This window comes from Platichthys flesus, chromosome 1 (assembly GCF_949316205.1).
Source record: "Platichthys flesus chromosome 1, fPlaFle2.1, whole genome shotgun sequence".
NCBI classification, from domain to species: domain Eukaryota; kingdom Metazoa; phylum Chordata; class Actinopteri; order Pleuronectiformes; family Pleuronectidae; genus Platichthys; species Platichthys flesus.
Window position 1 is genome coordinate 30,397,150 of NC_084945.1, and position 26,256 is coordinate 30,423,405.

General features: G+C 42.0%; 2 protein-coding genes and 1 long non-coding RNA gene across 5 annotated transcripts; 2 read left to right on the plus strand and 1 right to left on the minus strand.

The window, feature by feature from the left end:
• Window positions 1-346: 346 nt before the first annotated feature.
• Window positions 347-18,046, plus strand: mtch2 (mitochondrial carrier homolog 2). The gene is made up of 13 exons (XM_062391158.1): window positions 347-503; window positions 3,026-3,110; window positions 3,776-3,882; window positions 8,890-8,916; window positions 9,892-9,948; window positions 12,296-12,353; window positions 12,562-12,613; window positions 12,697-12,756; window positions 14,258-14,351; window positions 14,959-15,006; window positions 15,087-15,154; window positions 16,325-16,400; window positions 17,265-18,046. Exons 1-13 carry the CDS (start codon window positions 417-419, stop codon window positions 17,349-17,351), a joined length of 906 nt encoding a protein of 301 aa, XP_062247142.1. The 5' UTR covers window positions 347-416; the 3' UTR covers window positions 17,352-18,046.
• znf414 (zinc finger protein 414) lies at window positions 17,276-24,347 on the minus strand. Of its 3 annotated transcripts, none has more exons than XM_062391137.1 (5): window positions 23,907-24,347; window positions 23,571-23,681; window positions 22,983-23,088; window positions 22,349-22,890; window positions 17,276-19,968 (listed from the first exon to the last, which is right to left on the minus strand). In XM_062391137.1, the coding sequence occupies exons 1-5, from the start codon at window positions 23,953-23,955 to the stop codon at window positions 19,877-19,879; spliced, it is 900 nt and encodes a 299-aa protein (XP_062247121.1). In that variant the 5' UTR covers window positions 23,956-24,347; the 3' UTR covers window positions 17,276-19,876. The 3 variants fall into 3 exon arrangements, with proteins under 3 accessions (XP_062247121.1, XP_062247114.1, XP_062247130.1); XM_062391130.1 differs by having other exon boundaries at window positions 17,276-19,972; window positions 23,907-24,092; XM_062391146.1 differs by having other exon boundaries at window positions 17,276-19,972; window positions 22,983-23,083; window positions 23,907-24,091.
• Window positions 19,090-20,923, plus strand: LOC133956259 (uncharacterized). Its single transcript, XR_009921109.1, has 2 exons — window positions 19,090-19,190; window positions 20,667-20,923. It is a non-coding gene; the product is annotated as an uncharacterized LOC133956259 (long non-coding RNA).
• Window positions 24,348-26,256: the final 1,909 nt, after the last annotated feature.

Consider the following 26,256-nt stretch of genomic DNA (forward strand, 5'->3'; position numbering starts at 1 on the left):
GTTTATATGATGTTCCTACTCTAATGGCTGGCTGATTGAGGCTGAATAAGCAGAGGCAGGGTGAATGGCAGCTGATGGATAAAGCAAGAATCTTGACACAAAAAATACTGTTTGGGAAATAAATCAGGAAGGTAAAAAAAACGGGATAGATCCACAGATACAATAACTGGTTTTCGGGTTGGTTGAATCATTTCACCACCATGTTCTGATTTAGAGGTAGTACTCTCACTTTCACGTTATTTAACTTTTATGTTATCGTTGTGAGTGTTCATTTTAAGTTCTGCCAGTGAGTGAGTCTGCCTGTAAACGCTAGATGGCAGTACCGTTATAATCAGACGCAACATAGGCGCTGTGGGCTCCTCGGCCGCAAGAAGAACCAGAAGAGCTTCCTGACTGTCTCCCCTGGCTCTCCAAAGATGGCGGACACGTGTGGCCAAGTATTGCTGGGATCAGGGTTCACCATCCTCTCCCAGCCTCTGATGTACATCAAAGTCCTTATCCAGGTACGGGGGGAAATATTCGTGCTAACGTTTCAGGAGCTAATTTAATAACTGTTTGCTCGCCTTTGTAAATCCTATATAACTCAACTAGCCAGTAAGCTAGTAAGAGGAGAGTATCAAAGTCCATCGAAAATACCGCAGTTTAATGTTGGCACGCTTATCGTTAAAAGCACGTACAATGGCCTAAGGCTGTTAACGAATCACAATCACAGACTGTTAAATGCAGCATCTTTGTGAACAACAGCAGTACACATTCTTACTACATTATACTGTCCCAATGACCTTCCGTTTCGTAAACGCTCTGTTGTGGGCGGAAGCGACGCGGGTGAACGCATTCTTGAAGTTCATACCGAAATGCAGTGCTGTGCCTTTTAATGTGTGTATGCACAATGTTGCGCAACAATCAATCGCCCCGAGACATATTCACGTAAACCGTTTCATTGTGTGTAGCGAGTCAGAGCGTAATAGTTGCTAGAGATGAGAGCTAGTTAGCTGACAGTTTAGCAGCTCCGTCTTGCTGTCCGCCCTCACAGCGGCCAATGTATGCTTCTCCGTTTTGACGGACACGGACAGATAGGACCGCCTTCTCCAACGTGGAACGCCCTCTCCGTGCCTCTCCGCGGCTCCTCGGAGAGCTTTTCGTGCAGCTGTCCTTTTTCTAACTACACGTCGAAATGGCGGAGAGCCCACGGATAGCCCTTGGCTGTGATTGGTCCGCTAACGCCAGCATTTCGGAATGGAAACTTCCTGTTCCATTCCCTACATCACAATAAACCAAAATCACAACTACGACTCTATGATTAATGTGACAAGTGTGTTAAGCCAGCGGCGTTGTCCGGCTGACGGTGGCTGGTTAGAGCACTTACGGCATGTGTGCACGGTCACATACTGTTATAACGAACTTTCATAACGTGGCTAGCGGGCTAGCCACCATGCTAACTGCGGTGGGAACAGCGCAAAAACCCGCTGACTTTAATCCCACGGCTCATGACACTGTTTCTCAAACACCGTCAGGTTAGAAGCAAACACTTTAGATCGATACTAACTAACGGTAGTAGTTACTATCGGGTGTCCCTGCTGACTGTGTGTGGAAGCTGGGGGGAAGCTAGCTGCCTCCGTGTAGCTTCAAGCTGTTGCAGCTGTTGAATTAGAAACGCAGTTTGGAAACAAGACCGGGGAACCGCTGCGTTAAGACACGATAACATAAGCATTATGACCCGCTGGGTGTCACTTTATTCAGCAAAAACTGTCGCGTCATCAACATCCTTTTTCTGTTAGCCTGAAACATGCTTCTGCGACTGCGTCTGCGTCTTTTCACGCCGCTGTGGCGCAAGACTCGTTTTCATTCATGCTTCCCCAACCGTTGCGCGTCTTAAAAGCAATTCCTCGCCAGAACACTAGGCGGAGTAATGCTTTTTGTCGAGACAACCTTAGAGACGCCTTCTTTCTTCTTCGTCGATTGTTTATTTACATAGCCACTGCAGCTCCTCGTAGCCTTTTTCTGGCGGACAAATCCGCCAGTCAATGACAGGTTATACAAGCTATCATACTATCGGATATATTCTGCCAAGTGCTCTTCTATTTGGTCCATATTCGTTCTTCTAAATCTTCCGTGATTTCTGCCGGTATTATGGGGCATGAAACCGGAAATGCAGCTCCAGAAGGGATGTAGAGCAGACCAATCACAGCCTTGCGGGCTGAGTGAGCTTGCGGAGCTTTGCCGTAAATTTTAGAAAAGGGGGTCGACACCCGTCAGCACGTAAGGAGGGATACATAAGCACGTAAGGGACCCGGAAGGGCTCTTGCGCTTACGGGCCCGTGAAAACGCAGAAGCATGTTTCAGGCTTTAGCTGCCATCGTTCACTGTGTGTGAGGAGCCGGGAGGGCGTAAATAAACCAGCGTGGACTTCTTCTATATACCTCATGAGGTAGGCTTCTCTAAGCTCGACTTCAGTTGCGCCATCTACTGTTCTGGCGGTGAATTGTTTTCACAACAAAAAGGCTCGTAGAACTATAAATCAAAAAGGGTCCGTCCGCTCCGTCCGTCAGTCCGCAACGGACTCGGAGTAGCATACATTGGCCTTCAGTGTGGCTGCCGCCGCTTATGAAGACATGAAGTGATTCGTACTGTCCCCTCATAGTGAAGGGTCAGGAATCGATACATTTGCCTTCGATAGCTTTTATTTGTATGAACAGTTGTCTTAATATTCTGCGGTGTGCCTTCTGTCTTTATGCAAATTTAGCCGTTAATCCTACATAGCGATACATTTTTGTAATCTCTCGTTAAGAGCCTTGTATATGGGGACCTGCGGGCCTCTCTCACCTTTGGCCCACTAAACTAGCTAACACAAGCATCTTAAAGCCAACGTGTGGAATGAACTGCAACTTACAAAGTTAACTAAACAGAGGGGGGGAAGTGGAGAGTCACAGTGTTCAGAGATAGGATGAAGATTCATTCAAAGAGCAGCTACACGGATCTCTTACTGTACACGTCTTTCACTTGTTACTATGGTGTGTGTTGGTAGGTAGGACATGAGCCGCTCCCTCCCACCATGGGCAGGAACTTGTTTGGCAGACAAGTTTACCAGCTCCCTGGACTGTTTGCTTATGGTGAGTCTGACTCTCGAGGCCTTTTCACAATTGAAATCCGTATTTGTATTTATTTCAATGCTTCTAAAAAGGCAGTAGTAGATGTTTGGCAAGTTTTGCAGATCTAATCATGGTTAATGTTAAATTGTGAATGTTGATAAACCTTCACCTGAGCACACTACACAGATTGCCGGGATAATGTTGTCATTAACACTCTTTAAATGTTGCAATTTAAATCAGTGCAAATATGTCCTTCATTATGATGAGTTATCTATTTTGAGCTAATTTCAGCTCTCTTAGTAAATTATCATAGTGTACTATTATGTCAGTGGACCAAGCAGAAAGAAAACAACATATTTTAAGATTTACAAAGCCAATAGGAAAATGGTTGTAAGAAAGGTAAGTAACTTTTTCTAGTATCTGTTAGATACTCTCAGCATTGCAGTTAACTTTACATTTTTAAGTTTGTTTATAACCACATTAAAATGCGTTGATACACAAATTGTTTACTTGTGTACCAGTCCAAAAAATATTGTATGACTTGTATTTGACCACTTTGTGTTGTATATCTCTTACAGTGACAGTTCAGGTCTTAGGTGACAGTTTTTATCTATCTAAAATCCCATCACATTGTTTTTTCACTAACTTTTTTAACATCCTTCTATCCTATTTTCTGAATCGTTTAGCAAAACACATAATCCAAATTGATGGAAAAGCGGGGCTCTTCAAAGGACTTGGTCCAAGGCTCTGTGCAGGCACCATTGGCACTGTTGTGCACAGCAAAGTTTTGCAGGTAGGTCTGACTACATTGAGTTCTCCATGTATATATTTTATTACACCCACAGCTTCTTGCTCAGATTAATACAGGGATTCAATGATGTTTAGTGCAACTGGTATTGCCTGAAAACAATTTATTTAACTCTAAAACTCTCAGTAATTCATGTCTGTTTGATGAATTATAAAGATGTCTGATCATCATTATGATCATTATGTCTGTCTGATCATAATAAAGATATGTTCTCAAACTGAACTCATGAACTTAATTATAGCTAAACACTTCTTCCCAAAAAATTAATCATTAACTTAGTTTTAAATAAAAGATTAGCTCAAAACATATTTTTTAAAATATCTCCTTTTTAAGGATCGAAAAAAATACTGACAGGTTGCTTGTTTCCGCTTGCTTCTGGGAGGCTTTTCACATCGTGTCTTGAGATGACCTGAATTCAGAAAGTTTCCTCTTAAAAAACTCAGGTGGCTTAGCAACATGACTTTCATGTTTTGTCTGGAGATACCGCTGAAGATGTGGTGGCTTAATGCCACTGTTGGCAAATCTCTCCCCACAGAAAAAAACAAAAAGTGTGTATATAACACAATCTATGTTAATGTTTATATTGGTGAAGTGTCTTTGTTATTTTATTGTGAAATATTTGTTCGCTTTAAGGTCATACAATTTCATTTCCGCTTTTGTATTACATGCTTTTATTTTGAAAGGGTACCGGTAGAGACGCGGACTTCTGTCATGAATCATTAACTTCACAACGGAAAACTTTTACGTTTTAGCGCCCCTTCGAAGAGGTACAAGCTCTCACGGTGTGGTTTAGGGAAGGCTCTCTGCTCTGGTTTCGCCTTCTTTGGCACTTGTCCCTCCGTGTTTCAGCAGTATTGCTGCTGCACTTCAACTCGACTCCATTGTTGAAGTTTTCAAGGCAGGTGATGACAGTCGATTACAGGTGGCGTGTGCCAGGTTGGGTCAAACCATCGGTATGGGGGAGATTCTGTTTTTTTAGGATAATTAAATTGAAAAGCCTACTGAATATAACATTTAGTTCATAAACTTACACTTATATTATATTGAATATTTGTTAAGTAACAATTTTTCAAGGATTTTTTAATGGATGCTAATTTTAAATATAAAGAAAAAAAATCCCAAGTATCCGTTGGAGTACCTTCAAGTACCCCCAGGGGTACGCGTACCCCCATTTGAGAATCACTGTCTTAGTGTATGTCACACATGCACTTAACAACTTGTGGAAAAGACTCATTTGACTATATCACTGTTTCCCACATCTCTTTAGGCCAGGGGATTCTGACCCACTAAAATGTCAGATTTGCATTAATGAGGGATTCATGCACTATAACTCAACATAAATGAGTTTTCTTGCTGAAAGCTAACAGTCTGGAAGTGTTACTCTTCTGTTGTGCCGCACATGAGTCAGGATGGCCACTGAAACCTGCTATTAACAGGCCTCAGGGATAAATTATAAAAAATAGTATTGATAAGTTTATACTTCTGATCTCACTATTGGAAAAATTCTGAAAAAAAGGATATCCTATCTAAGTTTATTATATTCATATGTTTTCTCTCTCCTTAAATTTGTAGTTCATGTTTTTTTATATGAAGTATGAGATTGAGGGCGAAAACTAATTGTTTTCACTTTTTAATTTAATATTTGTATTAATAATGATTTGTCTTATTTTCTCCATATATGACTTAAAGCTCATGGAGCAAGTGTATGTGTATGTTTTATTAGTACAGTTTTTGCTCTCCTTGGAGGATAAACTATTGGTGGTGGATTTGCCGGGGGGGGGGGGTCGGTCTCTCTAGTTGGTACTGCTTGGAGTTGGCTTACTTTGAGCCACCGAAAGAGCTGTTTCTGTTAAAACTGAAAGGGTAAGAAAGATAAGCAGATTGTTCTTGCAAGATGAGGCAAGAATATGAAACGGAGACGGAAAAAATTAAAATGCAATTTTATGCAGGAAAAGCTGAATTGAATGAGATATTTCCAAGACTCCAGTTTCTCCTGTGTTTACGTGGGTTTCCTGGTGGGAGGAGCTGGACCCAGTGTCCACAGTCTATTAAGTGTGGCCTATACTAAAGGCCGGTGCATGCCTCTGCGTTTTCACAGGCCCGCAAGCGCCCTTCGGGGCCCCTTACGTGCTTATGTATCTCTTCTTACGTGCTTACGTGCGTCGCCCCTTTTTCTAACTATATGGCAAAGCTCAAGGCTGTCAATAACTGCGGGTGAGTTCACATAATATTGTCCGATCAAACAGAATAACGCCTGGCTGTTCACACCGGACTCGCCTTTCTCCGCACCCGTCACTCCACGATTCTACTTTCTCCGCTGGTTGTTTGGATGCTCCGTTCAATGTTCTAGGGTAAATGATGATGGTCTTCAAAAGTGTCCCCCCTCTGTAGACAACCATGCCAGGATGCTTTGATATTAGAAAAGCAGTTAAGTTCAGTAACATCGCTGCTATATGCTAATTAAATTAAGTGCATTGTGTAAAGATACTTGTATAAGGTTGTTGTGAAAGTAAATGACTATAATACATTGAAATGATATTAAACTAAGATATATATATATATACACAATATTAGCATAATTTTTAAATCCTTATTAATGGAGAAAATACTACATTTATGGGTCTATCTCCTATTTTGCCGGTGATTCACTAGGTATTCTGGGAAATTCTCATAGCACTCGGTTTGATTTGTGGGTCTGAATAATCTCAGCCTTAACACTTGGTCCTCCCCCTCCATCCCAATAGGGAAAGCTAAAGGCCGGCGCATGCTTCTGCGTTTTCACGGCCCCGCAAGTGCAAGAGCCCTTCCGGGCCCCTTACGTCCTTATGTATCCCTTCTTACGTGCTTATGTATCCCTTCTTACGTGCTTACGTGCGTCGCCCAATTTTTGTAACTATAGACAAAGCTCCGCGAGCCTCACGCCCACAAGGCTGTGATTTGTCTGCTAACTAGATGCGACATCCTTTCCGGAGTCGCATTTCCGGTTTCATGCCACATAATACCGGCAGAAACAACGGAAGATTTAGAAGAACGAATATGGACCAAATAGAAGAGCACTTTGGCAGAGGAGATCCAAAAGTATGTCCACCTGTATAACCCGTCACTGACTGGCGAATTTGTCTGCCACGAGGAGCCGCAGTGGCGATGTAAATAAACAATCGACGAAGAAGAAAGAAGGGGTCTCCAAGGTCGTCTTCGACAAAAAACATTACTCCCCATAGTGTTCTGGCGGGGAATTGCTTTTTAAGACGTGCAACGCTTGGGGAAGCATGAAGGACAAAGAGTCCTGCGACACAGCTGCGTGAAAAGCCGCCGACGCAGTTGCAGAACCATGCGCCGGCCTTAACAGTCTCCCTGTCCATCTCCTTCCTGCAGGCCCCCGGTTGGTTATGTTGCAGCCTTAAGGCCAATGTATGCTTCTCCGTTTTGACGGACGCGGACTGATAGGACCGCCTTCTCCAACATGGAACGCCCTCTCCGGGCCTCACTGCGGCTCCTCGGAGAGCTTTTCGTGCAGCTCTCATTTTTCTAACTACACGTCGAAATGGCGGAGAGCCCACGGATAGCCCTTGGCTGTGATTGGTCCGCTAACGCCAGCATTTCGGGACCTCAAACTTCCTGTTCCATTCCCTACATCACAATAAACCTAAATCACAACTACGACTCTATGATTAATGTGACAAGTGTGTTAAGCCAGCGGCATTGTCCAGCTGATGGTGGCTGGTTAGAGCACTTACGGCATGTGTGTACGGTCACATACGGTTATAACGAACTTTCATAACGGGACTAGCGGGCTCGCCACCATGCTAACTGCGGTGGGAACAGCGCCAAAACCCGCTGACTTTAATCCCACGGCTGTCATGACACTGTTTCTCAAACACCGTCAGGTTAGAAGCAAACACTTGGTAGTGGTTAGTATCGTGTGTCCCTGCTGACTGTGTGTGGAAGCTAGGGGAAGCTAGCTGCCTCCGTGTAGCTTCAAGCTGTTGCAGCTGTTGAATTAGCAACGCAGTTTGGAAACAAGACCGGGGAACCGCTGCGTTTAGACACGATAACATAAGCATTTTGACCCGCTGGGTCTCACTTTATTCAGCAAAAACTGTCGCGTCATCAACAGCCTTTTTCTGTTAGTTGCCATCGTTCACTGTGTGTGAGGAGCCGGGGGGACGTAAATAAACCGGCGTGGACTTCTTCTATATACCTCATGAGGTAGGCTTCTCTAAGCTCCACTTCAGTTGCGCCATCTACTGTTCTGGCGGTGAATTGTTTTCACAACAAAAAGGCTCGTAGAACTATAAATCAAAAAGGGTCCGTCCGCTCCGTCCGTCCGTCAGTCCGCAACGGACTCGGAGAAGCATACTGAGGCCTTTAGTTGTCTTCAGTTGGATTATTACCCTTTGGTTTACATGCACCTTGCAACAGATCATGATCACTCACTCACACATACACCCGACACTACTGATGGCTCACACTCCACTTGGTCTAGTCAATATACTTTTGATGGTGCGTCTGCTGTTTTGTGTTGGCCTTATGAGCCGGGCTGAAACCCCACATTTTGCTTCGGCTTGAATATGTTGTGGTAAAGATAGAGTTGTTCTTTTCTATGATTGCATGGCTTACTTTATTTAATGTCACTCAATACAGATCATTAGTTTGATGGGTTTTTAATGAATTATTACTGTAGGCAAATTCAGTGTATTTTGTGCACAAAGCAGCTCAACATGCAATATGGCAACACAAATAGAAGTGGGTGTAATGTGTACTATTGGAGATTAGATTCCACATGTGTGTTGCTTGATGTTTACACCTGACAACTAATGACTCAGGCCTTGATAGTATTTGGTGCCTTCACATCTGGTTTTATTTGTTTAAGCATACATTTAAGGATGCATTTTAGTAGTGTTAAAAGGGTTATATGTCTATGTATCTAAATAGAACTCACCAACTATTATTTCACAAGTTTTTAAAATGTGAACTGCTTATGTCTTACAGTGGTGTCAGGAACAAGGCACATCTCAGGTAAGATGTTTTTTTTCCGTATTCATCATTTGTACGCCTCATAGCTCACTGTGTTGCCGAGTGAGTGGGGGCGGAGCCCAGGGTCCTATGTGTCTGTGTAAACTCCAAGCTGCTCCAACCACAGACCCACACACAAAATGTATCCACTTGCTCCGGTTTATCAGTTTTAAACTGATTCGTTTGGTTCAGCGTTCACAATGAACATGAACATGCTCTGAGTCTCTTCCCTCCTCTGAGAGTTCTTTTGATGGGCAGGGGGGTGAGATGTCTTAATACATAAAACATGAACAAAATTAACCAAATGCAACCATATTAAACATTTGGCACAGGATATGTTACCGGCTCAAACAGGATGGGATGGCTATGGTTTGTAGGACTTTTTTCCATTGTGTTTAAATGAAACAGGAGTGTACAAACCAAATGCTGCTTCTGCTCTGAAGTGCTAATTGTTTTGCTCTAGTGGTCCGTCATGAAAACCCTGTATTAAACAGTTTTTGTCGCCACTGTTTGAAATATACACGTTCATGTTGCTGAAGTCTCCTCTCTTATCTCGACCTCACAGTACGTTTGTCTGTCTCTGTGTGTGAGTCAGTGAGGGGGAGGCCTGTGTGTGTGATTGTAAACTCTGCAGAGAAGATGAGAAAGCCGATTCGTCTTGATGTTTGGTGCACCAGTGAGACCAAGGAAAATAAATTGTTGCACACATGCAACCAAAAGTTATGCACTCTCGAGCCCTGTCAAGTCATGTTATGTAGAGCAACATATTTCATTATTAAGGCAAGATGTGCAGCAGCCAGATACTTCTTAACATCTTCTTCTGTGTTGTCTACGTGTACAATTGTTTTTTTTCATTTTGCCCCCTTCCCCCGTCTTTCTACCCTAAATTCAGGTCATCTGTCTAGTTTTTCTTTCTGAAAAAGATTAAGTTTGAAAAAACACAAACGGTAGATAATCATAAGGTTTGTCTCTACCCAGGTACTGGGCATCCAGCAGAAGGCGGCGGAGGGCTCCCTTCAGCATGTTGTCAATGAGGTAAGATCCTTGTACAGATATGAGAGGTTGCCGGCAAGAAACACACCAAGACAAAGATTGAACTATTTGGCCTCAGTAAAGGTTCACCTTCCAACTTGACAGGGACCCCACAACAGGGACAACTATGAATGTCACCTATACCTAATTTAAAACCTAAATTAACAGGTATACTCAGATGTGTTTTTAAATACGGGTAAACAAACTGACTTCTTGCCTTTAGGTGATCTTCCTCTCCAGCAGCTGCCGTGCGAGTTCGTAGGAGGTGAAGTAATTGTCGCATGTGACAATTACATCAAGTGTCAATGTGACAATTACATCAAGCACTACCCGCAACTCCAAGTACCGTTCTTGGCGTCCGTTTCCCGGGCTTTCCGGTGTACACTTGAATCTTTCAAGCGTAGCTGGATTTTGCATCGCAGGTCACCAACGACTTGATTCCGTATTTCGCCGGCTTACTGGGCATGTACTGAGAGAAAGGCACAGGCCTATGGAGAAGGATAAGAAGAGGAGATGAGGACGAGGACTAGCAGCCGCTATGTACATGACATCATAACATAAAATAATAATTATAATCTAATATAAAGACTAACCTCTGAACGGAACCAGTTGCTCATCCACGGTCACTTCGGGCCCCGGGTTGTAGAGACACGGTAGCCGCGCCACCCACGTGTCCCAGACTCCTCGCACGGCTGGCAATTTGTCCGTGGCTCGTCTCCAGCGTCTCGTGGCTGTCGAAGCACAGCAGTCAGGAGTACGTGTTGAAGAGTTTTAGGGGCATCGTGGCACAAAATATCGCCTGGCCGTTCTCTGGCTACCACAGGCTGGCTGCATCCTCGCCCCGGGACCTGCACATGCACGCTAAGATCAGCAGCCCTACGTAGGCGCGCAGGTCGGTCTGATCCATCCCTTTCCATGCGCCACTGTATTTCGACAACCCTCCCGGTTCATCACCTTCAGGAATATGTTCTCTACCGTCGGCATTGTGGGGCCCAGACTGACCCCGCTTAGAGCAGCATCAACGGCGGAGGAGGAGCAGCGGCTCCCCTCTCGACCATCCTCCCGCAATGCCACATTATTTCCTTTTTTCTTGACTTGAAGGTCTATCTTTCCACGAGTCCGGTGGGGGTGGTGGTGGTGCAGCCGTGGTCTTTGTCCCTCTTCTTGGTCCAAGGATGACAAATCTGCAGAAGCATCACCCACTGGGTCGTAGTCCTTGTCGTCTCCGTTGTCTTATACCTCATCATCCAAGTTGTCCTCCATGTCGTCCTCAAAATCGTCTGTCTTCTTCCCGGTCTGCTATTCCATCTGGTTGTCCGTCCGTTCTAGGTCTGGCTCTTTTGCGTCCTCTCCGGGAGCAGAGGAGGGATCCTCGGATAACAGCTGTTTCAATCGTGCAAACGCGCCGACGTGGCATGGTTAGGGAGGGTGGCACACGGTGAATGGAACACCGGCTACTCTATAAACCCCTCTAGATTACAATTGGATCAGGTGTGGGTCTGACTGAGCCCACATTGCAGCACCCCAGCGGCCTCCCTGGGATTCTAATTGCCCCCCCCAGAACAATCGAGAATGACGATCCATTTGTCTCAACTACACCCAGGAGAATTGGATAATAACAATCCTTGGGTTACCCTTACCCCATACCTGAACAGCCAGTGCTTGGGATTGAACACACACACACACACACACACACACACACACACACACACACACACTCTCACTCTCTCTGGGTCAATTCGACCCAAGAGCAACACAAGGGTTAACACACCGAAAGTTGAAGCCAGTCTCACCTAGCTGTCTTGCCATATGAGCATGTACACCTGGGTGTCACCTGTCCATCACTGCAAATCTGAGCCGGAGTTAATAATAACCTTTGTCGACTTAACAGTAATTTGACCCAAAAGTGGATGCTTGTTTAATCTAGTGCTGCACAATATATCAAAAATTTAACATCGCGATATCAACATGTGCGATGTACAAATCGCCAAAGACTGCTTCAACTGTGATAAATGGTGTTCAAAATGGTATTTATATGGTGTGTAGTCATAACTACTAGAAATATGCATAGTCACTTGACGGTGAATATGATGTAAGCACTGGCTAGAAAACCTGGATTTAAATAATGCACCATTTATGGTGTTTAAAACGCATGACCCCTAACAAGGATACTGTGTTTTAGTGAGAAATACTGCATGTGAACCTTTTACCTTTTGTATGCGAAATATCTTTGCAAAAACAACATAACCTTTTAGTTATTACATTAAATATGCGTAAACTATTTTCCGATATGTTATACATAACATGTTTAGTTTTAAGTGTTACTGACAAATTTATTTTGTCTCCACAGACAACTAAAGAAATGATAGCTCGTTCCTGTGCCACGATTGTCACACATCCCTTTCATGGTATGTCATGAATATGTGCAACATCTCAAACGGATGCTTTTACCTGACTCACTTAAACTGTGTTCATTAGATGTCTAGGGTTGTATGATAGCAATGATGTGGTTCAGTTGTGAGATATTCAGGTGTTTTACTTTCTTAATGTTAGCATACGTATCTGTGTGGGCAGATAATTCTTATGTCAGTATGTTTTCCTTGACTTGTGTTACAGTGATTACTTTGCGGTGTATGGTCCAGTTTATTGGGAGAGAAACAAAATACAGGTAATGTTTTGATATTGTAGACAAATGTCACAATGAGAGGAGCCAAACTTGAAAGATCTTTTCATCTCTCCATCTGTTCCCAGTGGTGTGTTTGACTCCATCATCACAGTCTACAGAGAAGAAGGCGTACTGGGCTTCTTTGCGTAAGTGTGACACTCGTTTTTCTCTTTCTCTTTTTTAATGGTGAACCTTAAGTTGAGTCCAGGGAGTCAGTACAAAAGCTCAGTGTGTCCCATCAACATAGTTTTTATATTCCGGTAACACAAGCAGGGAGCCACGCACAGCTCCACTACGTCCCAATCGTCGATGTAAACAGACGACACAGTTTGCCAGAGGGGTCATTTTAAGAACATTGTTGAGATCCTAAAACCAATGTTATTCTTTAATCACTGTCATGCTAACACGAGTGTGTTTGCAATCTTTTTTATAATGTTGTTTTGAAACTATATTAAACTGAGATATTAGTCATTATCGTCATTTTGAAATCTTAATTAATGGAGAAAACCAACAGGGGTTCGGCCTAGGTCCACCTACAGTGTTAATTTGTGGTCTTTTCATACATATTTGGAATGCAAACATTTAATTATTTGGCAGTTTTTAGTGGCTCTGTGAGTAATTTGCTGCACCTCTCTGTGTCTCCATCATTCGCGCTGTGCACTGCATCAAACTAAATTGAGCACACCGCCATCTCCTCCAGTTCTACATACATTTACCATCAAGTCTCTTTTTTTAAATTCTCATTTCTCTCTATTGTCGGATCATTGTCGGAAGAAGAGAATAATTAGGGAGACATTTTTTCATTTCTCTCTATTCCCTTATTATTCTCTTCTTCCAACAATGATCTCAATATCTTAGAATTTATTATCTACGGCAGCAGGCCTCCATCTGATGGGCCAATTGTATTGGCAGGCCTGTGGAACACTATTTATTGTGGTCTGTATTCATATACATCGTGAGTGACATGATAACAAATGAGCCGAGCTAAGTACTCATCTGAGTGAGTCCTGATCCGATCCCTGAAACCACATTCTGAGGTGCTCTGGGATGGATGTGGCCAGCAGTGTTAATTTCGTTGACGAGAACGATGACGATGGTTAACGACCCTTTTTCCATGACGGAGACAAGACAAAAATGTTGGTGGTTGACTAAGTCACAATAATTTTTTTTAACATCATCGTATCAGGCCGTCCTAAAGTATCAGGAGCGGCCGAGTGAGTGAGTGAGTGCCCAGATAGCGCACCTGTCCCGAGGCTCCGCCCCCCGTCCCGCTCACTCGCTCAGAGACACAAGATCACAGCTTGTTCATGTGAAGAAGCCTCTCAGTGACTGACTGCTTCTTAACTATGGAAACAGTGAAAACACAGAGTTTCTCTGGTCTCAGATGATCAGAGATCAGCGCCTCAGCTTCTTAACCAACTGCAGAAGCTGCAGTTCAGGACACATTTTAACATCAAATTTGAACACATGAGATTGATGGGATGAGTATAAATGAACCTGGCAGGTCTCATAACATGGACAGAAAGCCTGAGAAAGGGAAATCGGATCAGTGGCGAACTAAATTGTAACCTAAACTTTGTCTGCGAATCTTGTATCCAGTATGTAAGTTTCTTTGATCAGATATTATGTTGCTTTTTTTTACCCTAGTGGTTTGATTCCTCGCCTGCTCGGTGATGTGCTGTCCCTGTGGATTTGCAACCTACTGGCCCACCTCATCAATACATATGCCATTGATGACTCGGTATGCTCATTCTTGTATATCACAGTTCATTTAGGGGCTCTGTATTCTGTAGGGGATAGGTTTTAAGGACTTGGTTGCCCTGTGATCAACCTGTCAGGCAGCACTTGGAGTAATAGGGCTGTCAAGTGTAAATGCACAGAAACACTTCCCACTAATGCAGGAGATAAAACAATGTAACCTTCTGAGATGGAAGGTACATGAAGATTTGGTAATGTGGATTTTGTATGGTCATGTCGGGTTGTTTTTTTTTATTAACGAACTAGGGATTATCAAATGTTTTTCCATGCTGGTGGGTGGTTTCGGTTTGTCAGGGGGTTCCAGTATTATAGTCTTTCATTGGGCCCAATATTTCTAGCGGCGACCCTAGCCATACACTTTACTGACTCACATTATGAGTTGGAACAGCCCGTGATGTAAATTTTTTACTTAGATTTTCTCTGTGGTTTTTAATCCAGTACTCATTAGGTTGATGATTTGCGTTTCCATTGACTGTTATTACGTTATTTTGGTATCAAAGTTATCCAATGTACCTCATACATGATTTTCAACTTGAATATATATATATATATATATATATATATAACAATGAATCTGTTCCTCTGCTCAGATGAGTCACACAGGCGAAATTAAGAACTGCTCCCAGGCTGTAACAGGGGTGAGTCTGACACGTGCATGATCTTAGTCTATCTGTTTGAAGCTGGTTTGGTCATGTTCCTCCTCTGCTCTTTCTTTCAGTTCTTTGCCAGTATGCTCACATACCCTTTTGTGTTGGTGTCAAACCTCATGGCTGTCAATAATTGCGGGTGAGTTCACATAATATTGTTCGATAAAACAGAATAACGCCTGGCTGTTCACACCGGACTCGCCTTTCTCCGCACCCGTCACTCCATGATTCTACTTTCTCCGCTGGTTGTTCGATGCTCCGTTCAATGTTCTGGGATAAATGATGATGGTCTTCACAAGTGTCCCCCCTCTGTAGACAACCATGCCAGGATGCTTTGATATTAGAAAAGCAGTTAAGTTCAGTAACATCACTGCTATATGCTAATTCAATTAAGTGCATTGTGTGTCTTCAAAAAGGGTGGGTGCGACTTGTAAAGATAATTATATATGGTTGTTGTGAAAGTAAATGACTATAATACATTGAATTGATATTAAAAAAACACATATATATATATACAATATTAGCGTAATTTTTAAATCCTTATTAATGGAGAAAATACTACATTTATTGGTCTATCTCCTATTTTGCCGGTGATTCACAAGGTATTCTTGGAAATTCTCATAGCACTCGGTTTGATTTGTGGTTCTGAATAATCTCAGCCTTAACACTTGGCCCTCCCCCTCCACCCCAATGGTGAAAGCTAAAGGCCGGCGCATGCTTCTTTGTTTTCACGGCCCGCAAGCACAAGAGCCCTTCCAGGCCCTTTACGTGCTTATGTATCCCTTCTTACCAATTTTTGTAACTATAGACAAAGCTCCGCGAGCCTCACGCAGCCCACAAGGCTGTGATTGGTCTGCTAACTACATCCTTTCCGGAGTCGCATTTCTGGTTTCATGCCACATAATACCGGCAGAAACAACGGAAGATTTAGAAGAACGAATATGGACCAAATAGAAGAGCACTTGGCAGATAAGATCCAAAAGTATGTCCACCTGTATAACCCGTCACTAACTGCCGGATTTGTCCACCAGAAAAAGACTACGAGGAGCCGCAGTGGCGATGTAAATAAACAGTCGATGAAGAAGAGAGAAGGCGTCTCTGACAGTCTTCAAGAAAAAAAGTTACTCCACCTAGTGTTCTGGCGGGGAATTGCTTTGTAATCCACGCAACGGTTTGAGAAGCATGAATGATAACGAGTGCTTCGACACAGCTGTGTGAAAAGCCGCAGTTGTAGAAGCATGCGCCGGCCTTAAGGGGTAGGGAGAAAGGGTGAAATGGAATTGGGCCTTAAATTTCCACTGTTCTTCAGGCTCGCTGGAGGCCTGCCTCCCTATGCATCAATATATCCCACCTGGGTGGACTGCTGGAGACATCTAAGCAGAGAGGTAACTGCATCATATACAAAATAGCTGGATAGAGATGTTCCAGATACAGTACAGCCATCACATAAATCAATGCATGTTATCATCTTCAGTACTTTTCACATTGTACATGGTTATCACTTTACAATTTTATTGTTCAGAAGTCTAAATTAAAGCTCATCAGATTATACAAACTGTAAGAAGTTAAAGTTGTCAATTTAGCTTCTGTAATTATGATTTGGAACTTGTGTTTTTATGCAGTACAGCAGAGGTCTTCAACAGGGGTGGTGACATTTTAGGTTGATTAGAGAATTGTTATATATTTGTAATAAAAAAAAAAACACATTTAAATACAGATTAACATGAATCCTACATATTGTAGCCAACGGATTAATGGAGGCAGAACATGTCATCTTTCAGTCTGCAATGCACACATATGTATAGTAGGGGGTCCCTGCTCCATCTCCATCAGTTTGGGGGTCCTTGGCCTGAGAAACGTTGAAGACCCCTGCAGTACAGTATAACCACAGGCTGTCCAGGAATTCAAATTCAATAGTATTTCCCTTATGTACAGACCAGATCTTGTATGCGATATTGCTTTCACACCTAATCTGTTTGGCGTGTCATTTGTATGAATTTTTATGGTGTTATGTCAGCTGTAGTCCTGACTACTGTGAACTCTGTGCTCTGTGAGTTTATGATACATTAATGTAACTATGAATTTGATGCACAGTTATTCAAATGTGGGGTTAAAAGGCCTGTTCATCTCCTCATATGCCTTCACAAAGTTATTTTTTCATGATTTACAGACCTGAAATTGATTGGCCTTTAGTATCCATGTACACTGTAACATCACCGCTAAACACTTGTTTCCTCTCTTCATTCCAGGGCAACATGAGCAGAGGAAACAGTTTATTTTTTCGGAAACGTCCTGCAGGAAAGATGTATGCAATTGAACAGAAGAGATTTTTTTGAAGCCTCAAGAGAGCCAAGCTGAACATAGCTGTGATAATGAAACAGAAAAAAATCAATAATGCCTGAACTCGTGCTGGACAGTCGGCACGTCATTCTTTGTATGCACTTGTTTACTCTGAGTTTGTTTTCCCTAAAAAAAAGTTTCCAGTTTACCTCTATCAGGTTGTTTTATTAAAAGAAATGTATTAACAGATTGAAACTGCAGGCTCATTATACAGTGAGATGGATCAGGATCTCTTCTTTTGAAACCCACATGTAATTAAAAAAAATGGGAGGATGACAACCCATGCATACTGTTATGACAGACCAATGTGTTATCCCCCATGTTTTTAATATCTATCGTGATATATCATTAACTCCCCTTCCTCCGTGTGATGGGATTGTTTTGTTGAAAAAAAGCACTTCAGTCTGCATGTGGTAATGTCTAAAAAATTCACACTAATGATCAAGTGGGACCTCTTGTCATGTGGTATTGCCTTCTTGTGTTAGTTATTCTAAAGCTTATTGCTGGATGGGCTTGTAATGCTTATGAAAAGGAGGTGTAAAAACTCTGACGTGGAGGTTTTCCAGGAGCATATGTTCTTGTACAGAGGCATGGAGAAGAGCCTATACTGACCAAAATCTGACACTGAACACTTAAGTGCTGGTATAAACTCATCCTGACTGACCCAAATAAAAAAAAAAATGCTTTTGGATTTGCTTCTCTTGTAAAGGTGTTTGATGTAGTTTTTGGAAGACTATCAAAACCAGGGTACTATGTGAAGAGCTGCTTGGGTACAGACGTTCAATGAGCTGAAGGGGCTCGGGAGGTTCTGTTTCTTACGGTCAACAGAGCCAACCATGAGTGTCACTTTTATTCACACGTCACAATCTCACTGACACAGTGTTTGAGGATTTTGCTGGATATGTTGAGACACATTGTTACATCAGCCTCATCCTCCTAATGATCAGTATACTACAGACTCAATGCTCTGTATTTATATATACATATTTTAGATTTTCTAGTCTTGACATCTCAAAGCGGTTCACAGTACACTATTGCCGTACACACAGCCCTTCATTCTTGACATGTCTTCCTTATTATTTTAGCCTAATAAACCAGAGCTTATGCTGCCCAGATCACAAACTGGTTTTGAAACTGATAACTGCATGTTTGGAACCACTGATCGGATTATTTATTCTGGCCCGCTTTTCTTCTGCCTCCTGCAGCTGTTTCCTGTTTAGTTCAGCACCAGTGTGGTCCAGTATCAGTGGAAAAACAACTTATTGGTATGTTTGGGGTCATTCCTATTTGTCCCTATTGCCTCAGGAATTAAAACCTTTCCATGTGGTTACGTTATTATGCATTTATGAACTAGAATCAAAGCAGTGGCTGAGCTGGAAGTAAAAATAAAGTCAAAGTATAAATGAAGTGTGTGTGTGTGTACTTTAGTAGCATGAGAAAGAAGCACTTTACGAATTAGCTTTTTGCCTGTAGTTTTACATTAAAATAAAATGACACTGTCATGTCGTGATATTGTTTTAGTTGAGTGGTATCAATTAACATTGTGGAAGCTGTTACCCTTTTAAATAAAATGTAGCTGCTTATATCAAACGCGATTAACAATAAGTGCATTCAACTATGAGGGTACAAACCCAGAAGAATCAAGGAAGTGCAATTTCCTTCAAAAAAAAGGTAAATGCCATATAAGTGCTACTAAATCTGAAATTTTATGGGAATTATTTTGTTTTTATTCAAGGTATAGTCTGAAGAGATGTTTTTAGTCTGCGCTGTAGAGTTTCTGCTGACCTGATGAGGGATCTACAAGCCGATTGGCAGATGCAGAGCGGAGTAAACGGGTAATATAGTTTTAAATACATTTAAAAAGCATATTTAAATTGAATTTATGATTTATATTCACTACATGATGCAATGACTACACATACCTGCTAGTAAAAGTAGCAACTCCCAAATATACCTTTTATTTATTTTTGTTCCAAGACTTTTTATAGCCTCAGAGAAAAAAAGTGCTACCCAAAGATGCACTGTATGAATGTTTGTGAATTGGTGAATTGACCATATTATTGAGGGACCTCGAAACACACGGCACTGGGGTGGAACCTGAACTATGTTTGTCGATTGGAAATAAAAGTAAACATGGGCATATAAAATATCAAGATTTATTGAAATATAACACTATATTTTTAATGTTATGTTTGTTTGTGGTATTTAATTTTAATGGTAGTATATCCAGGTTTGTGAAATTAAAGTCTCTTTGGGGCTGGCAGCAATAGAACAATTAAAAATTAAATGTTTATAATGAAAACCAACAATCAGTGAGCACCTAACTGCTGGAGGCTCTCCCCTCAGAATGATGGGTTAAATATAAACTATGATCATTGTTTGGTTAAACCTGTCCCTTCCATCATAAGTTTCATGCAGACAAATGAGTAGAGTCTCCTATTTATTCATTATGTGTTGTTGGCTGAGCTTCCAGAATCTTCTGCATGGTGGTTTCCGCTGTGTTGATCGTTGATATGTTGAGTCATGTCCTTTCGGTTGAATGTTGTGTGACCACACTGCACACACGTGTAGCATCCTTTAGTGTGCTCCCAAAGGACGCGTCTACTGCACACCCTACCTAACATAAGAAAAGGCAAATTTATTTTTCAACAAAAGGAATAATTTCAAAAACATCATGACCCATGAGCCCCTTCATATATCAAAGAGCTCATTACAGCATATATTTCAAATACATCACTTCGCTCCCAAAACAGATGGTTTCTTGTGGTTCTAACAACCTGTAAGAGTAGAATGGGAGGTAGATCCTACAGCTACCAGGCTCCTCTCCTGTTGAACCAGCTCCCACTACTGTTGCTACTATTGCTAAAGGGATAGTTCAGTGAGTAAATGCACTCTTTATCTACTCATACCTACTCTTCTTTGACAGACAACACGAACAACCAATGATAATGAGAACAGCGCATCACCAAACCAATCATGTGGCTGGAATAGAGTTACATCCAAGTCAAGTTAGGTGACGCACGCAGCACAGAGTGTAGGAGGAAGAGCAGCAGCACACACGCTCATGTTTGGGCTCCTGAATAGAGGTGAACAACTCATTCATACAGTCACTGATCAAAATCGATCAATGTTTTGATGCTACGTTTAATGTTTTAGCAGGTCTGGTCGTCCTGTGTCAGAGTCTGCTTCCTCCTCACTCCCTCTGCCCTGCGCTCACTTCACACTTTAACAATAAACACCATCACTGATCGCAAGTTATTAGGACATGTACAGTGCTGATGTCTACTTTGTGTTTGTTTGATTCCATCTAGCGTTCATGAGGCACATGTTTGAACCTGCTACACAACACAAGACGTAACGTGGCGCGCACAACCAGGACATGAGGATTAAAGCGACGGAACGATCTGGAGTCATGATCCAACATTTTCGATTAATAACAATTTTACAATATAGGACTAGAAGGTGATTATCCCATGTTTATCTGTTTGTATGGGAGCACACACACGCACACAAGCAGAAGTAAATAAGGTTTACCTTTAAAACAAAATAAAGTGTAGATTTAATCCTTTTCTGTGTTGATGACCTGTCAATTATTTTTTTGAAATCGGCCTATCGTGCACTTTTACTTTCAGTACATGATTAGGGCATGGTATTGCCACTGATTTCCCAAATCAATTTAATTAGAATTCATATATATAATATATAACAATATATTTTATATTGTTTTTATAATTTACAAATTAAAGCTGTCTCTCAGAGAGGAATCATAATGGTTACACAACTGCTACTGGTCTCTCTCCCTTCTTTTCCACCTACCTCTCCTCTCTTCCCCTTATTTTTTCAACTCACCCCAACCGGTTGAGGCAGATGGCCGCCCACAATGAGTCTGGTTCTGCCAGAGGTTTCTTCCAGTTATTAGAGGAGTTTTTTCGCTCCCCGTCACAAAGTGCTGCTCATTGCGGGAACTGTTGGGTTTTTCTATATCTCGACTATCTATACAAATAATTGTAATAATAATAAAGAGAAATATAATCGTCAGAGTTGTTAATGTGGGGTTGACTGCAAAGAAACTATGTATGGCCCTGAGAAGAGTAAAATTACTTTTAATTCATTGTGAAACTGTGGCGGGTGAGAGGCTGTCACCACATGCATCCCAGACAACCTCTGAATAAAATTTAAAGCCTTATATTATAGCACTTTTTGTGGAAAATCTGTTACAGTTGCCCGATAGGAAAATGTAGCAATGATGACGTAATGGACTGATTCCAAAAGTTTACAAAAGAGTACTTTTCACACACACCCGACAGATCCATTCTAGCGGTGCCTCCTCCAGACCAAATTCTAATGTGGAAACTTCAAGTAACCACGAGTCAAATTCATCGCTAAGAGCAGTTGATCTCTTTCTCTCAGCTGATATCTCTGACTCGCTACAGTATAAACATTGATTTGTTCAATCTTTCATCAGAGCAGCGCACGCATTCATCAGCCATCCCGCTCACTCTTGACCTCTCTCTCTCTCCCAATGACACACACAGTGTGATCGGACATGTGTATAAACTCAGACCGGTTAAAAACCGCAGAATCCCTAAACTTAATTATTGTATGTCAAACTAAAGGAGATGGCGGCGCGGTTGATGCAGTTGGTGCAGTGCAAGGCGTGAATTATGAAGTCACAGGCAGGAGCAGTGAACTGCTGAAAAACTGTAACAACAATAACTTTACAAGGTCCAAACATGTATGAAAGTACCAAAATGAACACTGTGTGTGCACGTAGTTGCACTGGGCATGCGTGCGCCTTCTCTTTCGGGCAGTCAGGTCCTGTGATCTCTGCATCCGTAGCCAGGGACCAGGATTTATATTTATTTATCGCATATCTTCATCGCGTTATTCATATCGTGCAGTTCTTGTCCAAGCCACCTTTGAAAAGGTTTTCTGTCTGGACTCAACTGAAAATCATTAAGTCCCAAACAAGGTAGGTGAAGAAAAGGCTCACCTTGATTCTTCTTCCAGATTGCTGAGGACCCAGGAGGAGAGTACGGGGTTGATACAGGAGCATGGTGGATGGGCTCGGGAGACCTGCTCTGTGTCTGGTTCTGACCCGGGGCCTCAGAGAGGTCAGGGGCTGCTGATGGGCCATCCATGTTAAGTGTTAGAGGTAGATTAAAGGCTCCATCTTTTAGCAATGACTGGGGAACTGCCTCTGTATGTAGTTGAGGAGGGCGGGGATCTCGGTGAGATGAGAAAGGGGGACTAAGGAGAGGGTGAACAGCAGAGTCTGGCTGAGGAACAGCAATGTGGAAGGAACCCTGTTGGTTTGGGATTTGAGAAGAAGGTTGCAGGGGTGTAGACATTGAATCCTTCCACTGGGGTTTCTGGTCCATGGAAATGGAGACCATGTTTGGGTTGATCACGGTAGCAGGCTGAGGGGCTGTCTGTTCAGCTGGCTTTGTTTTCCCCCTTTGTACTTTGGAGCAGGTATGCAGGTGAGTCAGCAGGCCACGGTAGGATCGCAACTTTGTGCGACAGCTCTCACACCTTCATAAAGGGAGGCAATGTTGCAATACTAAAAGGATAGTTTACTAATGTGTACATGCATCTCAGCTGCAAGTAAAAAAAGACCCACTCACAAGTAGAAGATGTTTGGTTTGTGATGATGTCTCATGTGTTCCATCAGTTTCTGCATGTTAGGGAAGGAACCACTGCAGCCGACAGTGGAGCACAGCAAGATCTTTCCTAAAGAGAGAACAGTGTTCCCCTAACGTCATGTGTTGCACCACATCTTACAATCTCCTCTTCACAAAATTTATATCCAGTAAAAACTAACTCACTTTGGTGAAAATTTTAACAGTTTTCCAATATTAACATTATAATCACTCATAATGCTGTTACTTTTCTATAGGGGATATCACACTAATACACATGGAGCCTGTAACCACTTTGAAATGATAGGTGAACAATTTGTCTGGGACCTATACTCAAGGACATGTCTAGTCAAATTTCGGTAGCCAAGTACATTAGCTGGTCCCCATTGGTCCTCTAGGAATGGCTTTTGAGACATTTCTGATTATTGTCCCCCGCATTGAGATGAAAGATCCGCCCCTGCCTACCCTGGACAAGTACTTAATAATGCAAGAGAAATAATCCTCTGTGACATAAGTACTCATTTAATGCCAACGTGTCTTTTTCGTTGCACACAACATAACAGAGAATCTCACCAGGGAGAGACTGAGCAGGGATTTCATGGTCCTGGATGTGACGGTCAAGGGGGCCAGTGTCTGTGTACACTCTCTTACAGCCGGGATACGGACACGACGTCCTCTTGTTCCCTGAAATAAATGAACGGTACTTGAACATGTTGCACGTACGTGTATTAATAATAAATCTGTAGAATAACAAATTATGATAAATTCACGACAGAACGGCACTGTAGTTAGCATGCTAACTCGCTTGCCGGCTAGCTTCGTCACATCGCTTATGTTGTTAGATACGTCAGCATGAAAGTGCGTGATGACTTTGGCGTGAATCTGTTTTATCTGAGCTTAATTACAAACCTCCACTTTCCTTTTCAGATGCCTGCAACACTGTGCTGCCTGAAGACATTACAGTCGAAGAGTAGGTTCCCAGCAGTAACGATGGAGGAAGGTTATTGAAGGACTACAAGAACCAGAATGCATTACGAATACCATCCTGCACGTACACGCGCTTCTTCTTCTTCTTCTTCTTCTTCTTTTTCTTTTTCTTCTTCTTCTCAATTTACTGTCGGATTGCAAAAAATTAAGGTGAATACCGCCACCTACATTACAAGTGTTACAACATCACAACACGTAACTTAAGAAATTTCTCAAATCAGTACATTGTCATAACAAATTATAGGCTGGCTCCAGATGTCTCTTGTTCTCTCTCCTTCTGATCTCATAAAATGTTCTCTTGTAGAATGTATACTTTTTAAAACAGCAGTTGAGTCGGTGCCTAATACCACCTTGTCCGGTATCACCTACACCCTCTGTAGCCCAATAATGGCTGCTGTTATCTCTGCTGTGAATACAGATAGATGCTTGAATATTCTTTTGGAGATTGATACATTGAACAGTTTTTGTCTCTAGATGGTTGATATACTTTCCATGTATATTTGTTATCAAGCATGATACTTAAATTAATTTACCCTCTCCAGCTGACCATATTATGTTAGCTTCTCAGCATTTATTAGTGAACATAATGTAACATGACCTGCTTGTTGATAGCTTGATTTATGTAAGTTAAGACCATTTTTCCACTTTCCTTACTGCTTTTCCTATATTTTCTAATACATGTGAGACATTTGGGACCTGCTAGACTTTTTTAAAGGTGACTTTGGGCACATAAATATCCCATGCTTTAGATTACCTTAGATGTATACCCTACACATACATACTCGGGCTGCTTGACAGCAAACATTTTAACATTCACACTCTTGATGGTGTAAATTCACAGTATGGGGAATTCATGTTAAATGTCATAACTATAGGCCTAACACAATTCATAAATCCGCTACATTTTTCAAGCATTATAAATACCTGTGTCATTACTTTGTTAAAGTACTTTGGAGGAAATAATATTAATACACATCATGCAATTATTTTAAACCCAGTTCAATTGTGAATGAAGCCATAAAAAGACTTGCAAAACATGTATAATCAGGGAGGTGGGTGGAAAGGAGGTAGTGAAGAGAGAGAGGAGTAAGTCGAAGCGAGGGGGAAAGAGAGATCAGGACCAGTTTTGGTTCTTTCAAGGATGAAGTGATTCTGCTTCAAATGAATCAAATCAACACTGACATTTTTGCAATGCCAGAGATACTCCACTCTAACCCACTAATTTGTATTTTTAACTCTAGGATTTCTGTATGATGATATATGGGTTATATATGTTTTTTCTGCATTAGTGCCCCACAGTCAGGCACGTGCACAGACATTTTGGGGGGCAGGTGCTCAAACCCCAAAAAAGGGCACCCTTTGCCAAAATTATTTTAAAAATTAAAAATAATAACACTGAATAAATAAATAATGGCTCCCCTGGACCAGGTAGGGTTACTGATTCTCCCTAAACTGTTTTGACTAGTGGATGGCCTGATCCAAGATAAAAGGAGCTGCTACCCTGAGCTGCTTGCTGCAGTTCCCTGTCCTTCTGCTTTTGGAGTCTCTCTTATCTGGCATTATGCTGCAAATTTTGTAAATGAGATAAATCAATGTTCTGCATAATAATCAAGAGTGACGTACATAATCTCTATAAAGCTGACAACACAGTACACACACATTTTTACTGTTTTCTGACAGATTTTAAGCATAGGGAGCATTACACTAATAATATACCACAATTTACCTCACCAGACTGTCATGTAGCTCAACTTAAGACCTACCTTTCATTTCATTAATTACGGTTTTAAATGAAACAAATCTAGTGAACTTGTCTAATTTGTAGAACAGTAAAACTGCCTTTAAATTCTCTGCCTGCCTGCTTATCTGTCTGTCCGTCTGTCCGTCAGCCTGATTAAGATTAAGATGCATTTATTAGTCCCAAACACATGCACAGACATGCAAAGGCACACTCATGCAGGTAGGGACATTTTATCTCTGCTTTTGACCCATCTGGTGCAGGACACACAGAGCAGTGAGCGACCATGTACGGCGCTCGGGGAGCAGATGTTGGGGGAGTAAGGTGCCTTGCTCAGGGGCACTAGACAGGGTAGGGAGACTCTTGGATTTTTGGACAGATCAATCCAAGTTCGTCTTGTGTTGTCTTTCCGTGGAGTCGAACTAGAGATGAACCAGAGACCTTCTCTGCCCATAGGTTTCTGCCACTAGGTGAAAAGTAGAATTAGAGTCATGGGAAATCTTATGGAAGTTGAGCTCCTGGCTTTGGAAGGAT